The 19149-nt window shown below is 33.5% G+C and overlaps 4 protein-coding genes and 1 long non-coding RNA gene across 5 annotated transcripts; 4 read left to right on the top strand and 1 right to left on the bottom strand.

The window, feature by feature from the left end:
* The first annotated feature begins 46 nt into the window (after positions 1-46).
* LOC130647967 (uncharacterized) lies at positions 47-7676 on the top strand. The gene is made up of 3 exons (XM_057453980.1): positions 47-273; positions 6539-6607; positions 7176-7676. The coding sequence occupies exons 1-3, from the start codon at positions 202-204 to the stop codon at positions 7263-7265; spliced, it is 231 nt and encodes a 76-aa protein (XP_057309963.1). The 5' UTR covers positions 47-201; the 3' UTR covers positions 7266-7676.
* LOC130647968 (uncharacterized) lies at positions 282-3326 on the top strand. Its single transcript, XR_008982914.1, has 2 exons — positions 282-1518; positions 1773-3326. It is a non-coding gene; the product is annotated as an uncharacterized LOC130647968 (long non-coding RNA).
* Positions 7677-9660: 1984 nt separating the features above from the next.
* LOC130647966 (uncharacterized protein F58A4.6-like) lies at positions 9661-13879 on the bottom strand. Its single transcript, XM_057453979.1, has 7 exons — positions 12914-13879; positions 12201-12306; positions 11954-12068; positions 11349-11494; positions 10922-10967; positions 10120-10180; positions 9661-10042 (listed from the first exon to the last, which is right to left on the bottom strand). The coding sequence occupies exons 1-7, from the start codon at positions 13140-13142 to the stop codon at positions 10014-10016; spliced, it is 732 nt and encodes a 243-aa protein (XP_057309962.1). The 5' UTR covers positions 13143-13879; the 3' UTR covers positions 9661-10013.
* A 2113-nt stretch (positions 13880-15992) lies between these two features.
* On the top strand, positions 15993-18026 carry LOC130647993 (uncharacterized). The gene is made up of 2 exons (XM_057454011.1): positions 15993-17798; positions 17925-18026. The coding sequence occupies exons 1-2, from the start codon at positions 15993-15995 to the stop codon at positions 18024-18026; spliced, it is 1908 nt and encodes a 635-aa protein (XP_057309994.1).
* Positions 18027-18074: 48 nt separating this feature from the next.
* LOC130647994 (uncharacterized) lies at positions 18075-18683 on the top strand. Its single transcript, XM_057454012.1, has one exon. The coding sequence runs from the start codon at positions 18075-18077 to the stop codon at positions 18681-18683; it is 609 nt and encodes a 202-aa protein (XP_057309995.1).
* The last annotated feature ends 466 nt before the right edge of the window (positions 18684-19149 follow it).

The following is a 19149-nucleotide window of genomic DNA, read 5'->3' on the forward strand; positions in this document are numbered from 1 at the left end:
TCTTGTTTATTCGGGTGCCATCTTCAAATTTCACTAAATAATAAACGAGTTAATGAGACAAAGTTGTTCCATCGCTGCCAGGCTATACCCTGCTGCCACCCATACATGATGTGTCTGTAAATGAAAGTATTGACAACAGTCTAACAACACAGTGTGATCGTGTATGTTCATTTTGTTTGCGTTGGTAGCTATATCCTGACTATGACGTATATTGATAACTGGGAAGAGTTTGCAAAGGCAGCTGAACAGCTTTTCTTGAGTAACCCAACAAAGGTAAACCCTAAATTATTTTGTTTTTGTTTTTATAGCTTCCTTTTTCGTCGTTTCACAGCAGTATACTCAAACTAGCCGAGTTTTTGTAGAAAATGTTATTTAATGGAGAAAGAGTATCTGTATTTAGAAATGGTTCCCAGCCAGGTTACAGCAGCTGGGCTGGGGTACCCAGATCTGGGGACTGGGGGACTGGCGCCGTGAAGATTAATGGTTATAGCTCTCTTACTCTGTGCGGGAGACAGAGGTTTGATTTCTCTTGACGGCGATTCAACATGGGCGAGTGAATGTTGCCATAGCCCCGGGTTAACCCAAGCCATGTGAGGGAAATTAGGAAGATGGCACACTGTGGGCCGTTGGATGTTGCCAGGAGTTGTCTAGTAGAGCACAGGCTGTAATTGGGTCTGCGTAGCTCAAAATAAGCATTAAATACTCTAGGACTCTCCATCTAAGCTATGGCCCCAACCAAGAAATAATAGAGAGGGTATATCCCTCAATAACACTTTCCTGAGCATGCTGGGACCACGGCTGTTTCACTACGGTCAAATTGCAGACAAAATTAAGATGGCTTCCACAATTTTTTTGGAAATTTTGTATTTTTATCATTTTTTAAGTTATTGAAACTTTTTTTGTGTTGTTTTAATTTTACTGAATTAAAAAGTATTAAAACGATCTACTTTTCCCCTTTTTAAATATATAAATATGTTATACATGTGTGTTATAAATTTCGAGTTATTTCGTCGAACAAAACACACAAAACTAAAAAAAACATTATTTTTGGCGAAAGTATACCATCTTTCCAACCTTGTGCCAACGCCGCCCTACTAGCTACGGACTTGAAAATTGTTATGGGGGGCCTGGAAACATGGTTCTATTGGCCGGTACCGTGCACCGTTCGTCTCGCAAACTATAAACTACTTAAATTTTAAGTTAAAGTCTTCTTTAGGCGCTAAAAAAGAGGAGAAAAAGTTGCCAAAGTGGTGCACAGCGATTTGATGTAGTGTGATCCCTTTTCTGTCTAATTAAATAATTATCTAACCTTCTAAGCAAGTCACAGTGATGGCGTTTAATATTTTAGTAGGTATGGTTTTTCCCAACAAAATTATGGCAACCCGGTGTTTACTTTTGACTTGATTGCTCGACCCAGGAATCCTAATCCGAAACCTGGATTTTTTGAAAATGTTGGAATAAGCAAGACAATGGTGTCTTAGCAATTTTGAAGCTAGCTAAAGTTTGGCAGAGCACGAGGTAAGGGAAAAACAGTAAACTACTTTATTTTGCAGGAATTTTAATATTATTTTTTGCTATAATATCACCCTTGGTTTTAAGAAATTGTTTTATAGCTTGTAAAACTTTAAACGTGGCTAATTGTTATCTTTTTTAATCTTTTTTCTTCTGTTTTGTATTTTTCTGTAAAGAGTAGCTATTTTTTGGTCCTACAGTTTTGCATTTTGCATCGTGTTTTGTAGCTAAATCACTTAATACTTCTTTTTTATATTTAGTTAAGACTTTGGTGGGCTTTTTCAAGCTAAAATTGTTGAAATCAAAGATGTTTATGGCTAGCTAGCTAGCTAATCTTGGCTTTATCACTAGATTGGGTGCTATTTTATACAATTTATAAAGAAACACAAAATGATTGCTTTGTATATATTTAATGTATATAATAAATAAACTATTTATGCACAACTTGAGATATTTTCTACTAACATGATAAACTAGAATGTTGAAACTGTCGACTCTGAATGACATTTTATTTAATGTATGATGTCACATATTTGGCCCGAAAACCCTTAGGACCAAAAGTGACCCTTTGGACAATTTCGGACAGATAAATATTACATCTACATCATCTTTAATGGCCTCAGAATCCAAAGTAATGTTTTTTATTCAGTTAATAAACGAATTTTAAGCATACATTCAGGCTCTAAAGGCCGTTTTTCACATAATTTCTCACATTTGGCCCAAAAATAACCCTTTGGACAATTTCGGACAGACTAATATGTCATCTACATCATCTTTAATGGCCTTAGAATCCAAAGTTGTTTTTTATTCAGGTAATAAACAAACTTTAAGCATACATTGAGGCTCTAAAGGCCGTTTTTCACATAGGTCTCACATTTGGCCCAAAAATAACGCTTTGGACAATTTCGGACAGTAATAAAATTAATTAATTTTTATTCCAGATATTTAACCTAACCTGTGGACCATAAAAAACATGTTTCCTTAACTTTATTCTAGAGATATTGTGGAAGACATTCATCTAAATGATAATTTTTAAGTCATTTTTAGACATTTTGGCCTAAATATACCAATTTCGGACAGGTGTCCAAAAATTTTTTTCTTTTAATAATATAGACAATTTATCTGAGATTATTATTCTTTTTACAGAATATAAAAATTTTATTTTGTTCTTGAGATATCCTGTTTTAACTGAGAGGGTAATTCGAATTATTTTTTCGTAACATTTTTGTCGGCTTCGAAACAGCTGTGGGACTCGCCCAGAGCATTCCCGAAATGCAACTCCTTGTAATATAATATGTGAACATTTTGGAAAAAGGTGCTTGAAGAGAAAGGAGTTGATAAAGTTTTTTTTAAGTTATTTATCAAGTAAATCTTATCATCAAAAACAGTCCTTTTAAGAGCTTCGCCACAACATAGTTGATTTTAATTTTTATAGTTTCTTGAATCATTTGTGTTGAATCTTTGAGTGTTTTCTAGGTAAATCTTTTTTTCTTTCTGGCATTATTTGGGTCTATGCGGGTTTCTTGGGCAAATATATGAATTTTTTCAAAACGCCAAACTCGCCTGAAAATGCCCACAGTTTTCATGGCGCAAGCGGCTTATCGTGACCCTCGTTCCTCAAATCACTGACTTGCCAATGTTTACAAAAGTTAAATAGTTTGCAGAAAGTGGTCTATAAATAAGTTGCAAATGTTTACAAAGTTTAGTATATGCGTGCGCATCTTTACAGGTAAGGAAAGAAGGTATAGAATTAAGGAATAAACTATCATTTTCTCTTTTTAAGATTAGGATTTAATTATTTCAAAAAGTAAGTTGCTCTTTTAACTTGGTTTGTTGATCGTTGTGGTCTGTTCTTTATATTTCTTGCCTGTGTGTATGAGAGTGCGCATGTCCGTTGTTTTAAATGCAAAATCAAAACAACTACATTTCACTGCAATTCGTCTATATGGAAAGGGTTGCAAAGTAGGGTACAGGGTCCCCTATGTTCGCAAGCAAAAAATTGTATATAGATATTACTTTCAATCGAATCGTATAAAAACACAGTCCTCATGTGCTCCATTTTATTCTTATTTTATATTCTTCTTTATTTATTGTTGGCACCTTAGCTTAGTGGTTATAACTCTTGACCAGAGTTTGATTCCCCTTTGTGCCAATTCAATATGGGTTAGTGAAGGTTACCATAGCCCAGGATTAAACCAGGTTAGGTTAAACGGGGAGATAGCACACTGTGTGAGTCGGTGGATGCTGCACCAGTTATCCGGAAGAGCGCTGACCCTAATTGGGCCTGTGTAGCTCAAATTAAGCTTTAAATATTCTAGGACCTCATCTAAACCAAGGTATATCCCTAGATATTTGTGAGGCTACCCATGTAAAATATGCACATCTATCTGTATTTAATCAAACGGTTGTATTTTCCCCAAAACAAGAGGTTTAATTTGATAAAATATGTTCCGGGGATTCTGCCGTAGTGGTACCACAGTCTGTTCTGGACGCAGTATTCCATGGGCCAGTGACATATTTTGTTTAGAACGTAATATATATATCAGGCTAAAAATGTTACACAAAACAAGAATGACATGGCATCGGTGTACACATGGCTGTTTCGCAGAGGACAAAATTGTTATGAAAAAATAATTTGATATACCCTCCCGGTTAAAACTGGATATCTTAAGATGGAAATAAGATTTTTATATTCCGTAAAAAAAATAAATAATCTCATAATGCTCAGAAAATAAATTTTGGACACTTGTCAATGTCTAAAAATGTCTTAAAAATTATAAATTAGATGAATGTCTTCCACAATATCTTTGAAATTAAGTTAAGAAAACACCTTTTTATGGTCCATAGGTTAGGTAAAAGATCTGGAATAAAAAGGACTTAATCTTATTGTTGTCAAAAATTGTCCAAAGGGTTATTTTTAGGCTAAATGTGAGAAATATGTTTAAAACAGCCTTTGGAGCCATAATGTATGCGTAAAGTTGTTTATTAACTAATTAGAAAAACATTACTTTGGATCCCGTGGCCAGTAAAGATATATAGTATTGATAAAACATTGTCAAAGTGTCCAAAAAGGTTTTTAAAATAGTAGTACTAACTAGTTATACATACCCTATCTTATAATTTCTTGACATCAATACATTTTAAGATTTTTACAAACAGTATAACTCACAAAGCTTCCTATTCAAAAATAATATAAATTACTAGTCGTTAGCCCGTGGAAAATCTACGGGTTCGCCCCTTCTTTTTTATACCGCATGGCGTGCTTCTCGCTATTGCGAAGCTAAGCTACCATTTTGTGTGACAGACAGACGTATACGGGCATTATAATATAGATGAATTGATAAAACGATTATGTTTTGCCACTATAGTTTCGGGTTTCAGATCTTCAAGTTGCCATTGTAAGGACAGGTGGGCAATTCTCATTCCATATGCATATTTTTCTTAAGTGTTTAAGTGTTTTTCTTAAGTGTTTTAAAATTGAAATACAATTTTTTTTTCAAGTTAGCATATTTTGAGCCTGATTATGTGTTTTTTATAATATATTCCAATAAATACACAGAGGAATAAATACACAGAGGAATAAATACACAGTGGAAGTTAAGTTTAGATCTAACACAGTCTAGATCAGAATGGAAGAGGGTCATTAATATACCCTGTCCAAGCCATGCTAGCATGGAAAATGGACGTTAAGCCGAGAATGAGGATGATGATGAAATGTTTTTGCCTTTTAGAATAACCTAAGCTTAAATTAGGCTTAAAAAAGTACTTTCATAAGCAATTAATAAGGAAATGGGCTTCGCTTCGCAAAAATGATTCTTTTTTTTGGTTCACTGGCATTAATTATGATTAATTATGTTTCCATAAATAAATTATATTATCCATACATCTACATTATCTTTTTATACAAATCTGGATGCTTTCCACACTATTGCTATTTCTGCAAACGGCAGTCATATCTATTCATTACCCCTTGCTATTTTACGACTTTCTGTCCAAATCATACAACTGTAACTTCTCCTTTTAGTGCTAAAAATATATTTTATAAAATATTAAATTCTGGTAATATTATAGCTATATTACTTAATTACACATGCAAGAGGTGACGTCAGTTGTGATGGCTTCACTAATCTTAACATACTTCCCCTTATTTAATCCACTTTGCAAAAGTCACAGGCACACGGAACTTTCACATTATTTTATGGATTGATTATGAAAATATATTACATCCTTAACTGTGACAGTCTATAATCTACCATTTACCAATTTCACTAAAGATGTTTATATTTTACATGGCTAGTCCACAAATATTGAGGCATATACCCTGTCTGTAATTCCAGGAGGGGCGATGGCTTAGATTTGAAGTCTTTGATGCCACACTGATACATGACTTGTGAATGTCCCTATGTCCTGACTATACACAGAAATGAGACAATTTGTGTGTGGTTTGGACACAACATTTTAATAAATTGTTATAATTGCAATCAGTCATTGAATACCAGACAAATCTACATTGTACAACTAGACAGGCTAAGGAATATTTTTAAGAAAGCATGTTTATTGCTACCTGTGCTCCACAGATCCTTTTTGTTAATTGGCTTCATTAAGTTTTCCTAATTTCATTTTTTCCACAGAACAGTTTGTTTAGATAATCACGTAATAGGATAATCTTCATTTTTTTGGCATGTCAATCATTGAAAATGTCATGCCTGGGTGGCCAGTCTTTATCGGAGAAATCCATAAAAGTAATTGATCCTGCCCCATTTTAACATTCTATTCCTATTACCTGGTTATGGGTCTTTTGTCCCTCATTGAAAGGCATTATGCCTCCTTAAGATCTCAGGTGTTTTTATCATGTGACATTGTTTATTATAAGACTGGGTGTATCATTTTTTTGAAATTCTACGTTTTTCTTATTTGCGTTAAAATGAGTAATGTTTTGAGAATTTGCGCTTGCAGTTGTGAATAATTTTAAAATGGTGTAATTAATATTGGTATCATTTAAATTGTCTTCTTATCTTTTCTTTAGACGAGGTTCGTGACAAAATACAGAAACTGTGATGGCAAGTTAGTTTTAAAGATGACAGATGATAAAGTGGTATGTGATAATACTAAACTTCGGTTTAGCTGATTTTAAGGGTTGATGTAAATCCAGTAAGAGAAGGTTTTTTAAAGTGTGTTTCACATCGAGTGAGGCAATCTTTTTCTAAAGCGTAGTTTACATCTATAGTAAAACTGGTTTTTCAGCCAAACAATCCAGGCAATTTTCTTGTAACAACTATTAAAAATTAACATTTTCGATAGACCAATTTTGTTAGTGTCTTCCGAAATATTCTGTTTCCTGTCCACGGATTGGCCAAAATCTTTGTTGTGTAAAGCCTAAACATTTTCATATAAATATGAAAAGCTCTTGAGCATCTTAGTCCGATAAGTATAATAATTACCGGAACACACAGTCCATTTCTGTAGATCCCAGTGTAGCGGATTTTAATAAGCTTGTACTGTATTAGGCTAGGAGTTCTATCTTTTTTTTTCTCTTCTAAACAGGACAGCAAATTTGTCTGTTATTTTTTATCCTGAAAGCATCATCTCAGCAAGAACAGTCCAATGGTGTAATTCTCAGAGTATGTAAAAAACAAGTCATGAACTCTTCTTTTTTTCTTTAGTGTTTAAAATACCGAACAGACCAAGCTCAAGATGTAAAAAAGTTGGAAAAACTAAACAATATGTTAATGAGGCACATGACAGCTAAATAAATTAAAAATTTATTGAGGACGTTTTATTTATATTGTGATGTTTTTTCAAAAAAATATCGTTGTAGATATTATATATATTATAACGCTGGTTTCGTGCCCCGTCTACCGCGTTGGTGAAGAAGTTTCTTTCAGAGCGAGGCACTTTTTGATGTCTTGTTGCGGAATGTAATATGATCCATCCGGTTTGGTTTTTTGGCTTATTCGGTGGCTGTGGTGACGGAAATATATCTATTCTATACTTTTCGCAGTAAAAAAAAAATCAAAACACGAATTAGTTAAGCAAAATGCGAATTTTGAACAATCTGAGATTTTAGCTTTAAAATAACTAGGAAATCGCTGAATTATATAAAAAAATTGTATTTTTGTCACCTTCTGCTTGATAGCTTGAGATAAAATTTTAGATTTATCTTATTTGTTGTTGTTATGTTTGAATCCTTTTTTAATCCCAACTTTTCTTTTGCATTCTTTTTTTAAGATTAAAAACTTCACATTTTACCACACTGTGTTGTGTGTTATAAAGTTTGAACCAGGGAAGAATTTTAAACAAAACTTCTTTCATTTTTTACTCTAAGTATACATTATAAAAATACAAATTTGAAAGAAAAATGACGTAATTGCTGACAACGTGACCATATAAAATAAATAGAGCCGTATTGACAAAGCAGGCATTTAGCTGAATGTTTCAATTTGGACAAGAAATCACTAACACAAGTTAATGACCTATTATATCAACATCGTGAGATGTTTTATCACAAAATTGACTATTTCCTCCGTTTTGTAGTCACTAAAATAATTGTCAGTTCGTTACATAATAAGTTAGGGCTATCTAATCGACCAGTTTCAACTAGATTCGGCAAAATTTCAAGCTTTAGTTTACGTTAAAATTTGCTTGAAACTAGTTTGTCAACTTTATTAATTCATTGTTTACAGTTTTATAGAGAGTTTTTAGACCTGCATAAGAATAAAAAAAGGTGTCAACTACAAATATAATATGATGTAGAATTTGAGTGGAACAGTTAAGATCGTTACGTAAATGAAACACTAGGGGGACCAAGTATAGAGCCTTGTGGCACCCCACAATTAATCAGCTGCTCATTTCATCACTGTTTGCAATTAGCTAGATATCTTTTGGACTTTTCCAATTTAGTGTAATTTCATCTGTACCATAAGCATGTAATTTGTCTATTAAAATGTCATGGTTAACAGTGTCTAAGTGAGACCCAGGGTATATTTTCCGTTTGGGAAGGATTTGTGTATATCTTTCCAAAAATGCATAATGGTGTCCTTTGTCGATTGCTGCTTACGGGAGCCAAGTTGTTTGTTGTAGAAAAGTGAGTTTTTAGTAAATTAATTGACGACTCGTTATACATAATTTTTTCCAACAGTCTTGAAAACACTGGCAATATTGACATTGGTTGGTAATTTGAAACAAACTCGGCTTTGGCACAAGTTTACAGCTATTAATCAAAAAGTTGAAGATATTTCATCCTTCATTTGCATCCAAGTCATGTCTTAATCAGATTCATCCGAGGAATCATTATTTCTATCATCGACGTGATGGATCTCCCGTATAAAGTCACCGAATGATGTGTCTCCACACTTCTACAGCTGGCATGTCGGCTAATAAAAATATTATTTCTGTTATTAAAATACACAAAGTGCGGACATGAAAAATGGTATGATATGCGTAAACACTAAACCTTGTTATTCCCCAAAATTCGCGAGAACAAATTTTAGCGAATGGCAACAGTGAACTAAAGCGTTACGCGAAAAGTAAAAAAAATCGCGAAATTTTAATGCTCGCGAAAATTTAATCCATTAGGGTATAAATTCGAACGTCAAAACAGATGTAATTGAGCATACCAGTAAAGCAGTTTTTATTTGTGATTTTTTACAATACTCTTTTTTATGGCATCACGTGACCTACTATTACTTTTCGTTAGTTTTAGACTAAACTCTGATAACATGAAGTCAACAATAATTATTTATAAAATGAAAACCAAAACATGCAGAAAATAATCGGTTACTCGAAAAGGCTGATGGATAAGGAAAGCAAAAGGAACAGCATTAAAGTTCAAGCCTTGCAATCAAGGCAATTTTGCTACCATTCTTAATATACTTAAAAATTCATGATGTCGATTCGTTGTAATAGAAGTTTCTAGTAAAATTTTGGAAGCTATCGTTAAGGCAGCTGGATTGTTTTTTTCTTGCAAGTAGCTGTTTATTAAACTTTAGTTTTCTCTTATAAATGCAAGTAACAATATCTTTGCGCAAACACTTATCTCTCAATTTGTTTCCGTGCGTGGATATCAAAGAAGCAAAAGGATACCCTCTGGAGAAGGTTAAACTTTGTATTTCAGAGTGCTTTTTTAAACCTCTTCAAAAGAAAAAACTGTTTCTCGATGCTTTTTATATTTCACCGACTTACGATTTGTTGTAAAACACGGACAAAATTTTTCATCACATTACAACTAACACGTTGTTTACAGTTTTCACATTCGGAAGGATTAGAAAACAAAGTCATGCACAAAATGCTATAGCACTCAGAGCAACAATATCAACGACGGTATCTTCGCGGATTACAAATACTTTACAGCTGATGGCTACGCTGAGATCATCTGCCTTGTATCACGAATCTGTCTCGCGTTGATGAAATATTAAAATTCCAGTTTCATAATTCCTCGACACCTCGGCAGATTCTAGAGAAATTTCCCAGATTAGCTGAACATAGATTTTCACAGATTTATTTTATCTTGCGGCGATTCGTGCTTTATTCTCTACGAAGAAGAACGTAAACAAAATCGTTAAATTACACTACGAACCAATCAAAACACGATGTAGTTCTCCTTCTCACCTTTTTTAAGCGTATATAGATACTTCAGTTTGCTCCATGCAGCAAGACAACATGTTATCAACTGAAATGAAATAATGGCCTGTTAATAACAATGCAAGAACAAACTGAACAATAAAATAACAAATAATTAAGCTACAAAATAGCCTATTTGGGTAAATATCAAAAATGCCAGAAAGCCAAGAAATTTTTTTAAGCCAAATCTTTATAAAAAGACAACAGATAGGGAATAATTTTAAAGCTATCATAATTTTATGCCACATGAATTTCAGAAGCTACGCGAAAATTTATCCTGTGCGGAAATCGGTGTGGCGCGAAAATTAAGGGAATAAGGGTATGATATTTTTACGCAATGTTTTTAATATACACATTATATATGGTCCCGTGTACCTGACCATTATCTATCACTTTCAAAAAAACTTCAAATTAAAGAAATTAGCCAAGGACTCTTTTCCTTATCTGTGTTGGTATGTATTTCACGTTTTTTTATAAGACGTAGAGCTAAGTGCAGTTCATTTTTATTCAAATATATCAAACTTGTTTAGAGTTTAAGTTTTTTGAGCACTCTCATTTACTCATGTTGTTGTTTTCAGAGTGCGTGGCTCCAAAAGATAACCTGAAGCGAACACTCCACTAGATAGTAAATTGCAAAATCAAATTCTCCATAAGTACCGAAATTTTTCCTACATTTAGCGAAATGTTTCCTTTCAAAAAATTAACAAATAAATAAAACATTCTTGTAGCAATCTTCTCAAGGGTATTCAACTAAAACAATCGATTAAAATTGTGAACAAAGTAATATTACCAGCGTACTAACACTCCTAGCGACCTTTGCTGTATTGTACTCACTTCTAAAATAATAAAAATAAGCAAGGATATATCGAGTATTATCGCAGGATATGTATGCATATATGCAGGGTATATATATGCATATTTACATGGTAGATATATAGGAATATATAGGGCACACACATATATATATATACATATATATATGGTATATTTATACAGGGTATATATATGCATATATATATGGTATATTTATACAGGGCATATATATATACATATATATATGGTATATTTATACAGGGTATATATGTATATATATATATATGCAGGGTATGTATACACTGATAAGCCATGATAAAAATTTTAATAAGAACAAAGTTTCTGCCTTGAACTTTGTTAGAGCTTCATGCATGCAACTAGAGAATCTGAAAGGGTGTTTCTACCGTATTATATTAGAAGCCAGTTTCAATCTACCACGTTGCATCAAGCTATGCGCTAAAAATAACTTGCATCGAGATTTGGTGACAGAGTCGTTTAACTTTATAGCAACTATGTATTGCTGTGCAGAAATCTCGCCAGCTCTTTCAGCCTAAGAGATATAGAAGAAGAACATAGTGAATAGTCGAGCTTGAATAGACGTGTACATATTCATTTTAAAGACATCGGATTCACTTCCAAATTGGTCATATCCCAATTTGCTATTATCATCACAGTTTGATTTTCCATCCAACACTTCATGGGCTTAATTGCAACAATGAATGCTTGCTAAATTTTCATATTTTAAATGATAGGTCCAGTATCTTATCTTCAGTTTATTACGCTACGTATATTTCGTTTATAAAGAAACACAAAAACAGAATATTTTTTAACCTAATAGACTGTTTTTATCTACAAAATGCATGCTACATGCTACAGAATATCTTCTTCAACTGAAGATAATCACTGCCTGCGGGAAAGAGTAGCTTTTCCAGACTTTATCTTAACGCTCTTTGTGGTACAACAATGTGTGTATTTGCAGTAGTTTTAACTAGTTTTAACTAAATCTTACATGTTTCTTTGACACATCTCCTAAAGAAGAATGTGCTCCACCCAGAGTAGAGAGGCAAGCCATCATATATTCTAATTGTATTTTTTGAACAAGAAGAGGATGAAGTAGACGCCACCTAAAACGAAACAGACTGTATCACAAAAAAATAAATTTCTTAAGACTTTGACACCTAGATGGAACAGATGCGAATGAATAAATATTTTGATTAACGGCACAAATCCTATATGAGTATTAAGTAATTTCTTACCACAAATATTCTTTACTGAATGAAAGTTTTGCTTCTTTATTTGCTAAGACCTTTACAACTATGTTGTCTTGTTGATCTTCGTTACTTTGCACAATACAGAGAGAGTCTAGTTAAAAATTGACAGATCAAAGGGAGAATAAAACTTGAAGGATTGTTAGAAAGTCCCATAATTCTGTCACATATTGTATATAAAATAGAAAAATATTTTTATTTATTTCTATTGGAACATTTAAACTTTATAATTGTTAGTTGTTATGTTTATCTTCACATCACATGTATATATCTTTAGAGAAGAGTTTGAGCATGTTGTAGCCTATCACTGTTTTTCAGGTTCCTTTTTATAACGCCCTGTACCTGAAAATATATGTCTCTATTCGGTTCTCCCAACCAATTGCTTTTTTAAAAGTGTCCCACCAATACATAACTTATTGCCATTGTCATTTTAAAAGTAAAATGACAAATTTGGGACAATTAAAAAAAGTACAGTGTGAGGGAGGGAAAATGAAGAACAATGGTGCATGAGCTAAATTTGCATTGTGAAAGTTTCGTTTTATATAATCCTTTACATGTTCCTTGATTGTTTATGGCTTTGTAATATTATATAAGTTAATTTCCAGGATATAGGTCATTGTAATGATTGCTAGACGTAATTTTTAAAAAACTAAAATTTGAGTCAAGTTTATTAAAAAATTGTAGTTGGTCTTAAAACATACCCTTTGTCTTCTTGCCATCTACGAGTATCCAGTGCAAAAATCCTTGGCGGAATCTACTGCTGTTTAAAATTTCCAATTTGAATAAAAAGAGGAATTGATCAGATACAGATAACGTGATATAAAGTAGTTTTTTGTTGTCAAATTTCTTCCTTTTCCATTTCTTCAGAAGAACAAGATCGTTTTCCTTAAATTCTTCGACATATAACAATACTTCAAAATTCTTTTCCATGTATGTAGGTATGTATGTATATATATATACCTGTTAAGGACAAAGTAATATATAAAATATTCTATTTTAATTTATAAATCTCAACAAAATCCCAACAGTCTTATAGTAACCTAATTATAGGGGTAGGTGGGGACATCCAATTTTAAAATTTGTATATACTATCCAATCCAATTTATTTTATCACACTTAGCAGAAATATTTGACACATTAACAACATAAGAAGCTTTTACATCCTCATAGGCCACAATTTGACTATTTTTACAGAATAACCTGTTAACATGTATTTATTGTCATATAAAAGAAAGAGTAAGACAATATCACTGACCCCGTAAATATAGCTAAGAAGGTGTTGGGTTATACAAGAAAGATTGCATGTGAGTATTGGATGAAAGTATTATTGAGCAAGGAAGAATATTAGAAAGCAAAAGAAGCTGTTGGATTCCATCAAAAAGATTATAGACTATCAGAACAAAGGATTACTGAGGAAGAAGAATATTAGAAAGTCTTATAGAAGACAAAAGGTTAGTGGTTTTAAGAAATATCAATGGTAGCAGAATTGGAACGATCTATATTATGACCTCAACAAGTTACAAAAATCCACCTGTATTAAAAGATGGGTCCAATGATATTCATTGGAAAAAGGAGTTAGAAGTGTGGCAAGCACTGACAGATTTAGCTGATGAGAAGAAAGCTTTAGCTGTATTTGCTTCATTAGATGGTAAGGCTAAAAAGACTGCCTAACAACTTGACATTCAAGATTTAAAAACTGAAGATGGTATTACAAAACTTACGGACAAATTGGACAAGATATTTCTTAAAGATGTAAAGCATCGTGCATATTAGCATATGAAAAATTTGAGCAATTTAAAAGGAAGAAGGACATGTCGTTACAGGATTATACCATTGAGTTTGAAGACCTTTACTATAATTTAAAAAATTATGATATTGATTTACCAGATGCTGTTACAGCTTATCGATATTTAAATAGTGCTAACCTTTCTACGCAACAGAAAGAAATTGTTCGAGCAACAATTCCAGATTTAAAGTATAACTTGATGGTTGATCAAGTTAAGAAGGTATTTAATGAATCTTCAAATTCAAAAGAAGATGACCATGGGCCGGTTCAAATTAATGAGGTTTCGGGTGATAGTACTTCCAATGAGACATTTTATGGTGCTTCACACAGCAAGGTTCCTCACTCACGGTATGCGGACAGAGGGTGGAACAGACGGGGTCAGGGATATCATGGGCAACGAAAAACACAAGAGTATAGGTTAAAGGATTATCGTAGAAGCAGTGGAAATCGAAGTGACAGAGAGGAGAATAGAAGATCGGGTGATCGTCCAAGATGTTACATCTGTGGAAGTATTTACCATTTTGCTAGGGGGTGTCCAGATAAAGCTGAAAGTAAGAGTGATGAGATTAAACTTCAATTTTATACGGAGGAAATAATGGAAACTCTCGTTGGTGAGACATTTACCATGGCAGTGTTGGATTCTGGAACAGTTTGCGGGCAGAATTGGTTAAATTATTATGTAGAAAGTCTTTCAGACGAGGATGCTTCATCAATCAAAGCAGAGCCATCATCAACAGTATTTAAATTCGGAGATGGTAAAGAAATCAAAGCATCAAAACGTGTCCCCATCCCTGCTTGACTTAGTGGAAAATATGTTAGCATAACAACAGAAGTTATAGACAAGGACTTACCATTACTATTTAGTAAAGTTTTTATTGATTTTGAAAATGACAAGGTTGAAACTCTGGGACAAGAACACCAGATCCAATTTAGTTCCACCGGACATTATTGTATTTCCATTAACAAAGAGGGTAGCGAAATTGAAAAGACTTTTGCTCAAGTATGTCTGATAATGAATAATTTGGATGATACTCAAGAAAAAGAAAAAGTGGCCCTGAAATTGCATAAACAGTTTGCGCATCCATCAAAGGACAAGCTTCAGCAGCTTTTGAGAAATGCTGATGTAACTGACCCAGATATTTTAAAATTGACTGCTGAAGTTTCAGATAGTTGTGATACATGCATCAAGTACAGAAGAAATCAACCAAGACCAATTGTTGGGTTACCACATGCAACAGTATTTAATGAATGCATTGGCATGGATTTGAAACAATGGTCGTATGGTGATAAAATTTGGTTGTTAAATCTTGTTAATCACTTGACCAGATTTAGCGCATTCTGTGTTATTCGAAGTAAAAGGAAAGAAATTATCATTAACTCAAATTTTAAGATCTGGATTTCCATATTTGGGTCTGCTAAAAAGTTTTTAGTGGATAATGGTGGGGAATTTGATAATGAGGATTACCGTAGCATGTGTGAGAATTTAAACATCAATATTGTTACAACAGCTGCTGAGAGCCCATGGAGTAATGGACTTGTTGAGCAACATCATTCCACAATACAGTCTGTAAAATGATGGATATTGGCAATACAGTCTGTAAAATGATGGACAAGCCTAATTATTCATTAGAAACAGCTGTGGCTTGGGCTGTTGCTGCTAAGAATTCCTTAAAAAACGTACATGGCTTTTTACCGAACCAACTAGTGTTTGGCAGCAATCCCAATTTTCCAGTTATAGAAATGAATGATCCACCCGCTCTAGAAGGAAGGACAAGCAGTCAAGTAGTTGCTGATAACTTAAACGCATTGCGTGCTGCAAGAGAAGCCTTTATAAAATCTGAATCCTCTGAAAAGCTCAGAAGAGCCTTGAAACATAATGTAAGACCTTCAACAGGTGTGAAGTATGTAGCAGGAGATAAAGTATATTATAAACAGAGATTTGATGATACCTAAGTCAGCAAGTTCTAGTGAAGCATGGATCAACATATGTTAGAATGCATCCATGCAGACTACGATTAAAAGAAGAAAAGTTAGAAGCACATGTAGAAGTGGAAATTGACCATGAAGACAAACAGGAAACTGGAAAGGAAATATTGGAAAATGAGGAATTAAGTAGTGAAGCATCAATTACTAACAGCGATGTTAATAATGATACAGGTATGGATACTTCATTTGAGAATAACAATTTATTGAAGACAAATGTGAAAGCAAAGAATATTATGCCAAACATTAAAGATAAAGTGAAATACACAACAGAAGTTGGTTGGAGAAGAGGAACTGTGCACTCAAGAGCTGGGAAAGCAAGTGGAAAGTATAGGAATTGGCTGAATATTGTTGATAAAGTTGGGAATGTTGAGAATTTAGACAGGACAAAGGTTGAAAAGTGGGATTTTGCTGAAAAGGTATCACAAGAGGCTTTAATATGCTTGAATAAAGCCAATGAAAATGACATTAAGTCTGCCAAGGAGAAGGAAACTGGAAAGGAAATATTGGAAAATGAGGAATTAAGTAGTGAAGCATCAATCACTAACAGCGATGTTAATAATGATACAGGTATGGATACTTCATTTGAGAATAACAATTTATTGAAGACAAATGTGAAAGCAAAGAATATTATGCCAAACATTAAAGATAAAGTGAAATACACAACAGAAGTTGGTTGGAGAAGAGGAACTGTGCACTCAAGAGCTGGGAAAGCAAGTGGAAAGTATAGGAATTGGCTGAATATTGTTGATAAAGTTGGGAATGTTGAGAATTTAGACAGGACAAAGGTTGAAAAGTGGGATTTTGCTGAAAAGGTATCACAAGAGGCTTTAATATGCTTGAATAAAGCCAATGAAAATGACATTAAGTCTGCCAAGGAGAAGGAAACTGGAAAGGAAATATTGGAAAATGAGGAATTAAGTAGTGAAGCATCAATCACTAACAGCGATGTTAATAATGATACAGGTATGGATACTTCATTTGAGAATAACAATTTATTGAAGACAAATGTGAAAGCAAAGAATATTATGCCAAACATTAAAGATAAAGTGAAATACACAACAGAAGTTGGTTGGAGAAGAGGAACTGTGCACTCAAGAGCTGGGAAAGCAAGTGAAAAGTATAGGAATTGGCTGAATATTGTTGACAAAGTTGGGAATGTTGAGAATTTAGACAGGACAAAGGTTGAAAAGTGGGATTTTGCTGAAAAGGTATCACAAGAGGCTTTAATATGCTTGAATAAAGCCAATGAAAATGACATTAAGTCTGCCAAGGAGAAGGAATTGAACAACTGGATCGAAAATAAAGTTTTTGATAAAGTGAAAATTAAAAAGCAAAGTTGCATTAGCACCAGATGGATTCTGACAGAGAAGAATGTTCATGGACAAAGAATTGTGAAAGCTAGATTAGTGGCACAAGGTTTTGAGGACTTTAAAAAACCAATCCAGACAGACTCTCCAACTTGCACAAAGGAGTCATTACGTTTAATGTTGTCAATTTTAGCTTGTAAGGAATGGGACTGTAACTCTATTGACATTAAAGCTGCCTTTTTGCAAGAAAAACCCATTGAAAAAGATATATACCTTAAACCACCTAAAGAGTTCCAGAAAGATGGATATGTCTGGAAATTGAATAACACAGTCTATGGCCTTGCAGATGCATCTAGAACATGGTATTCCAGAGTAAAGCTTGGAGTTGCAGTAAGTAAATTTGATGCAGGATTGTTCTACTATCGAAAAGATGGGCGTCTACATGGAATTATGACAACCCATGTAGATGATTTTTGTTGGGGTGGTACCAAACGTTTTTTAAATAATGTGATATTGCCATTGCATCAGACCTTTAAAATTGGGACAGTGCACAACACAGCATTTCAATAATTGGGATTAGATTTAATGAAAAGAAAAGATAGCATTATTGTATCACAAGATTCATATTTGCAGAAGATTACAGTACTCCCCATTGATAAACACAAAGATAAAGATGAATTGTTGAATACGAAACAAAAACATGATTTGAGAGTATTGATTGGACAATTAAATTAGTTGGCTACACAGACACGTCCAGACATTCTTTTTGATTGCTGTGAACTAATGGGTAACGTCAAAGATGCCACTGTTTCAGATATGCGAAGAGCCAACAAAGTGTTACAAAGAGCTAAGTGTGAACCTGTGGAATTGAAATACAAGGCAGTTGGAAACATAGAGGAAGCTAAACTTTTAGTATTTCATGATGCATCATTTGCTAATCTAAGGGGAGAAGGGTCTCAAGGTGGATTCTTAATTTTCTTAGCGAATCAACTAAATCAATCACTATTCCTCATTTCGTGGCAGTCAAGAAAATTGAAAAGAGTAGTGAATAGTACCCTTTCTGCAGAGACCATGCAATTGATCGATGCTGCTGGCAAAGGATATTGGATTCGATGTTTTTTCGAAGAAATTTTCAATATTGCACCATCAATTCAATGTTTAACAGATAGTAAAACACTTTACGATGCTGTACATTCCACAAAACAAGTTTTGGACAATCGCTTAAGAGTAGATTTGGCTATTTTGAAAGAAATCATTCGAAATAAAGAAGTGAATCGAATAACATGGGTCTCAAAAGAACAGCAAATCGCTGATTGTCTTACCAAACAAGGAGCTAGTTGCAAGAATCTTCTTTTTACATTGGCAACTGGTGCACTCAAACAAGAAAAATAAAAATAGAGGAGATCTGAGGAGAGATGTGTACATAGTTTAAACATTTTTGTTATTTTGTTAATACTAACCATTTTGGAGTTGATTTCGTTAAACTGGCCACAATATGGATTGGTTAAAAGTGCTGTTTTGTTTATGTGTCAAATGACTTATGTTGTTGTTAAGTCGGATATAGCTGCATATGGATATCCATTCAATTCTGTTAATAAATTTGGTTGAACTAAAAGTTAATCAAACTGACAAAAGAAAGAGAAAGAAAAGAGGGGAAGATTGTAAACATGTATTTATTGTCATATAGAACAAAGAGTAAGACAATATCACTGACCCCGTAAATATAGCTAAGAAGGTGTTGGGTTATACAAGAAAGATTGCATGTGAGTATTGGATGAAAGTATTTTTTAGCAAGAAAAAATATTAGAAAGCAAGAGAAGCTATTGGATTCCAATAAAAAAGATTAGAGACTATCAGA

The sequence above is a fragment of the Hydractinia symbiolongicarpus genome, chromosome 6 (assembly GCF_029227915.1).
Source record: "Hydractinia symbiolongicarpus strain clone_291-10 chromosome 6, HSymV2.1, whole genome shotgun sequence".
Lineage (NCBI taxonomy): Eukaryota > Metazoa > Cnidaria > Hydrozoa > Anthoathecata > Hydractiniidae > Hydractinia > Hydractinia symbiolongicarpus.

Excerpts from the sequence above, each read along its gene's own strand:
- LOC130647967 (XM_057453980.1), top strand. The coding sequence starts at position 202 with ATGACGTATATTGATAACTGGGAAGAGTTTGCAAAGGCAGCTGAACAG. Across the intron at positions 274-6,538 it reads TCTTGAGTAACCCAACAAAG|ACGAGGTTCGTGACAAAATA; the intron begins GTAAACCCTAAA and ends TCTTTTCTTTAG. Across the intron at positions 6,608-7,175 it reads AGATGACAGATGATAAAGTG|TGTTTAAAATACCGAACAGA; the intron begins GTATGTGATAAT and ends TTTTTTCTTTAG.
- LOC130647966 (XM_057453979.1), bottom strand. The coding sequence starts at position 13,142 with ATGGAAAAGAATTTTGAAGTATTGTTATATGTCGAAGAATTTAAGGAA. Across the intron at positions 12,069-12,200 it reads TTCAGTAAAGAATATTTGTG|GTGGCGTCTACTTCATCCTC; the intron begins GTAAGAAATTAC and ends GTTTCGTTTTAG. Across the intron at positions 11,495-11,953 it reads GAGATGTGTCAAAGAAACAT|GCTGAAAGAGCTGGCGAGAT; the intron begins GTAAGATTTAGT and ends TATATCTCTTAG.
- LOC130647993 (XM_057454011.1), top strand. The coding sequence starts at position 15,993 with ATGCATCCATGCAGACTACGATTAAAAGAAGAAAAGTTAGAAGCACAT. Across the intron at positions 17,799-17,924 it reads CCAAACGTTTTTTAAATAAT|AAGATTACAGTACTCCCCAT; the intron begins GTGATATTGCCA and ends TCATATTTGCAG.
- LOC130647994 (XM_057454012.1), top strand. The coding sequence starts at position 18,075 with ATGGGTAACGTCAAAGATGCCACTGTTTCAGATATGCGAAGAGCCAAC.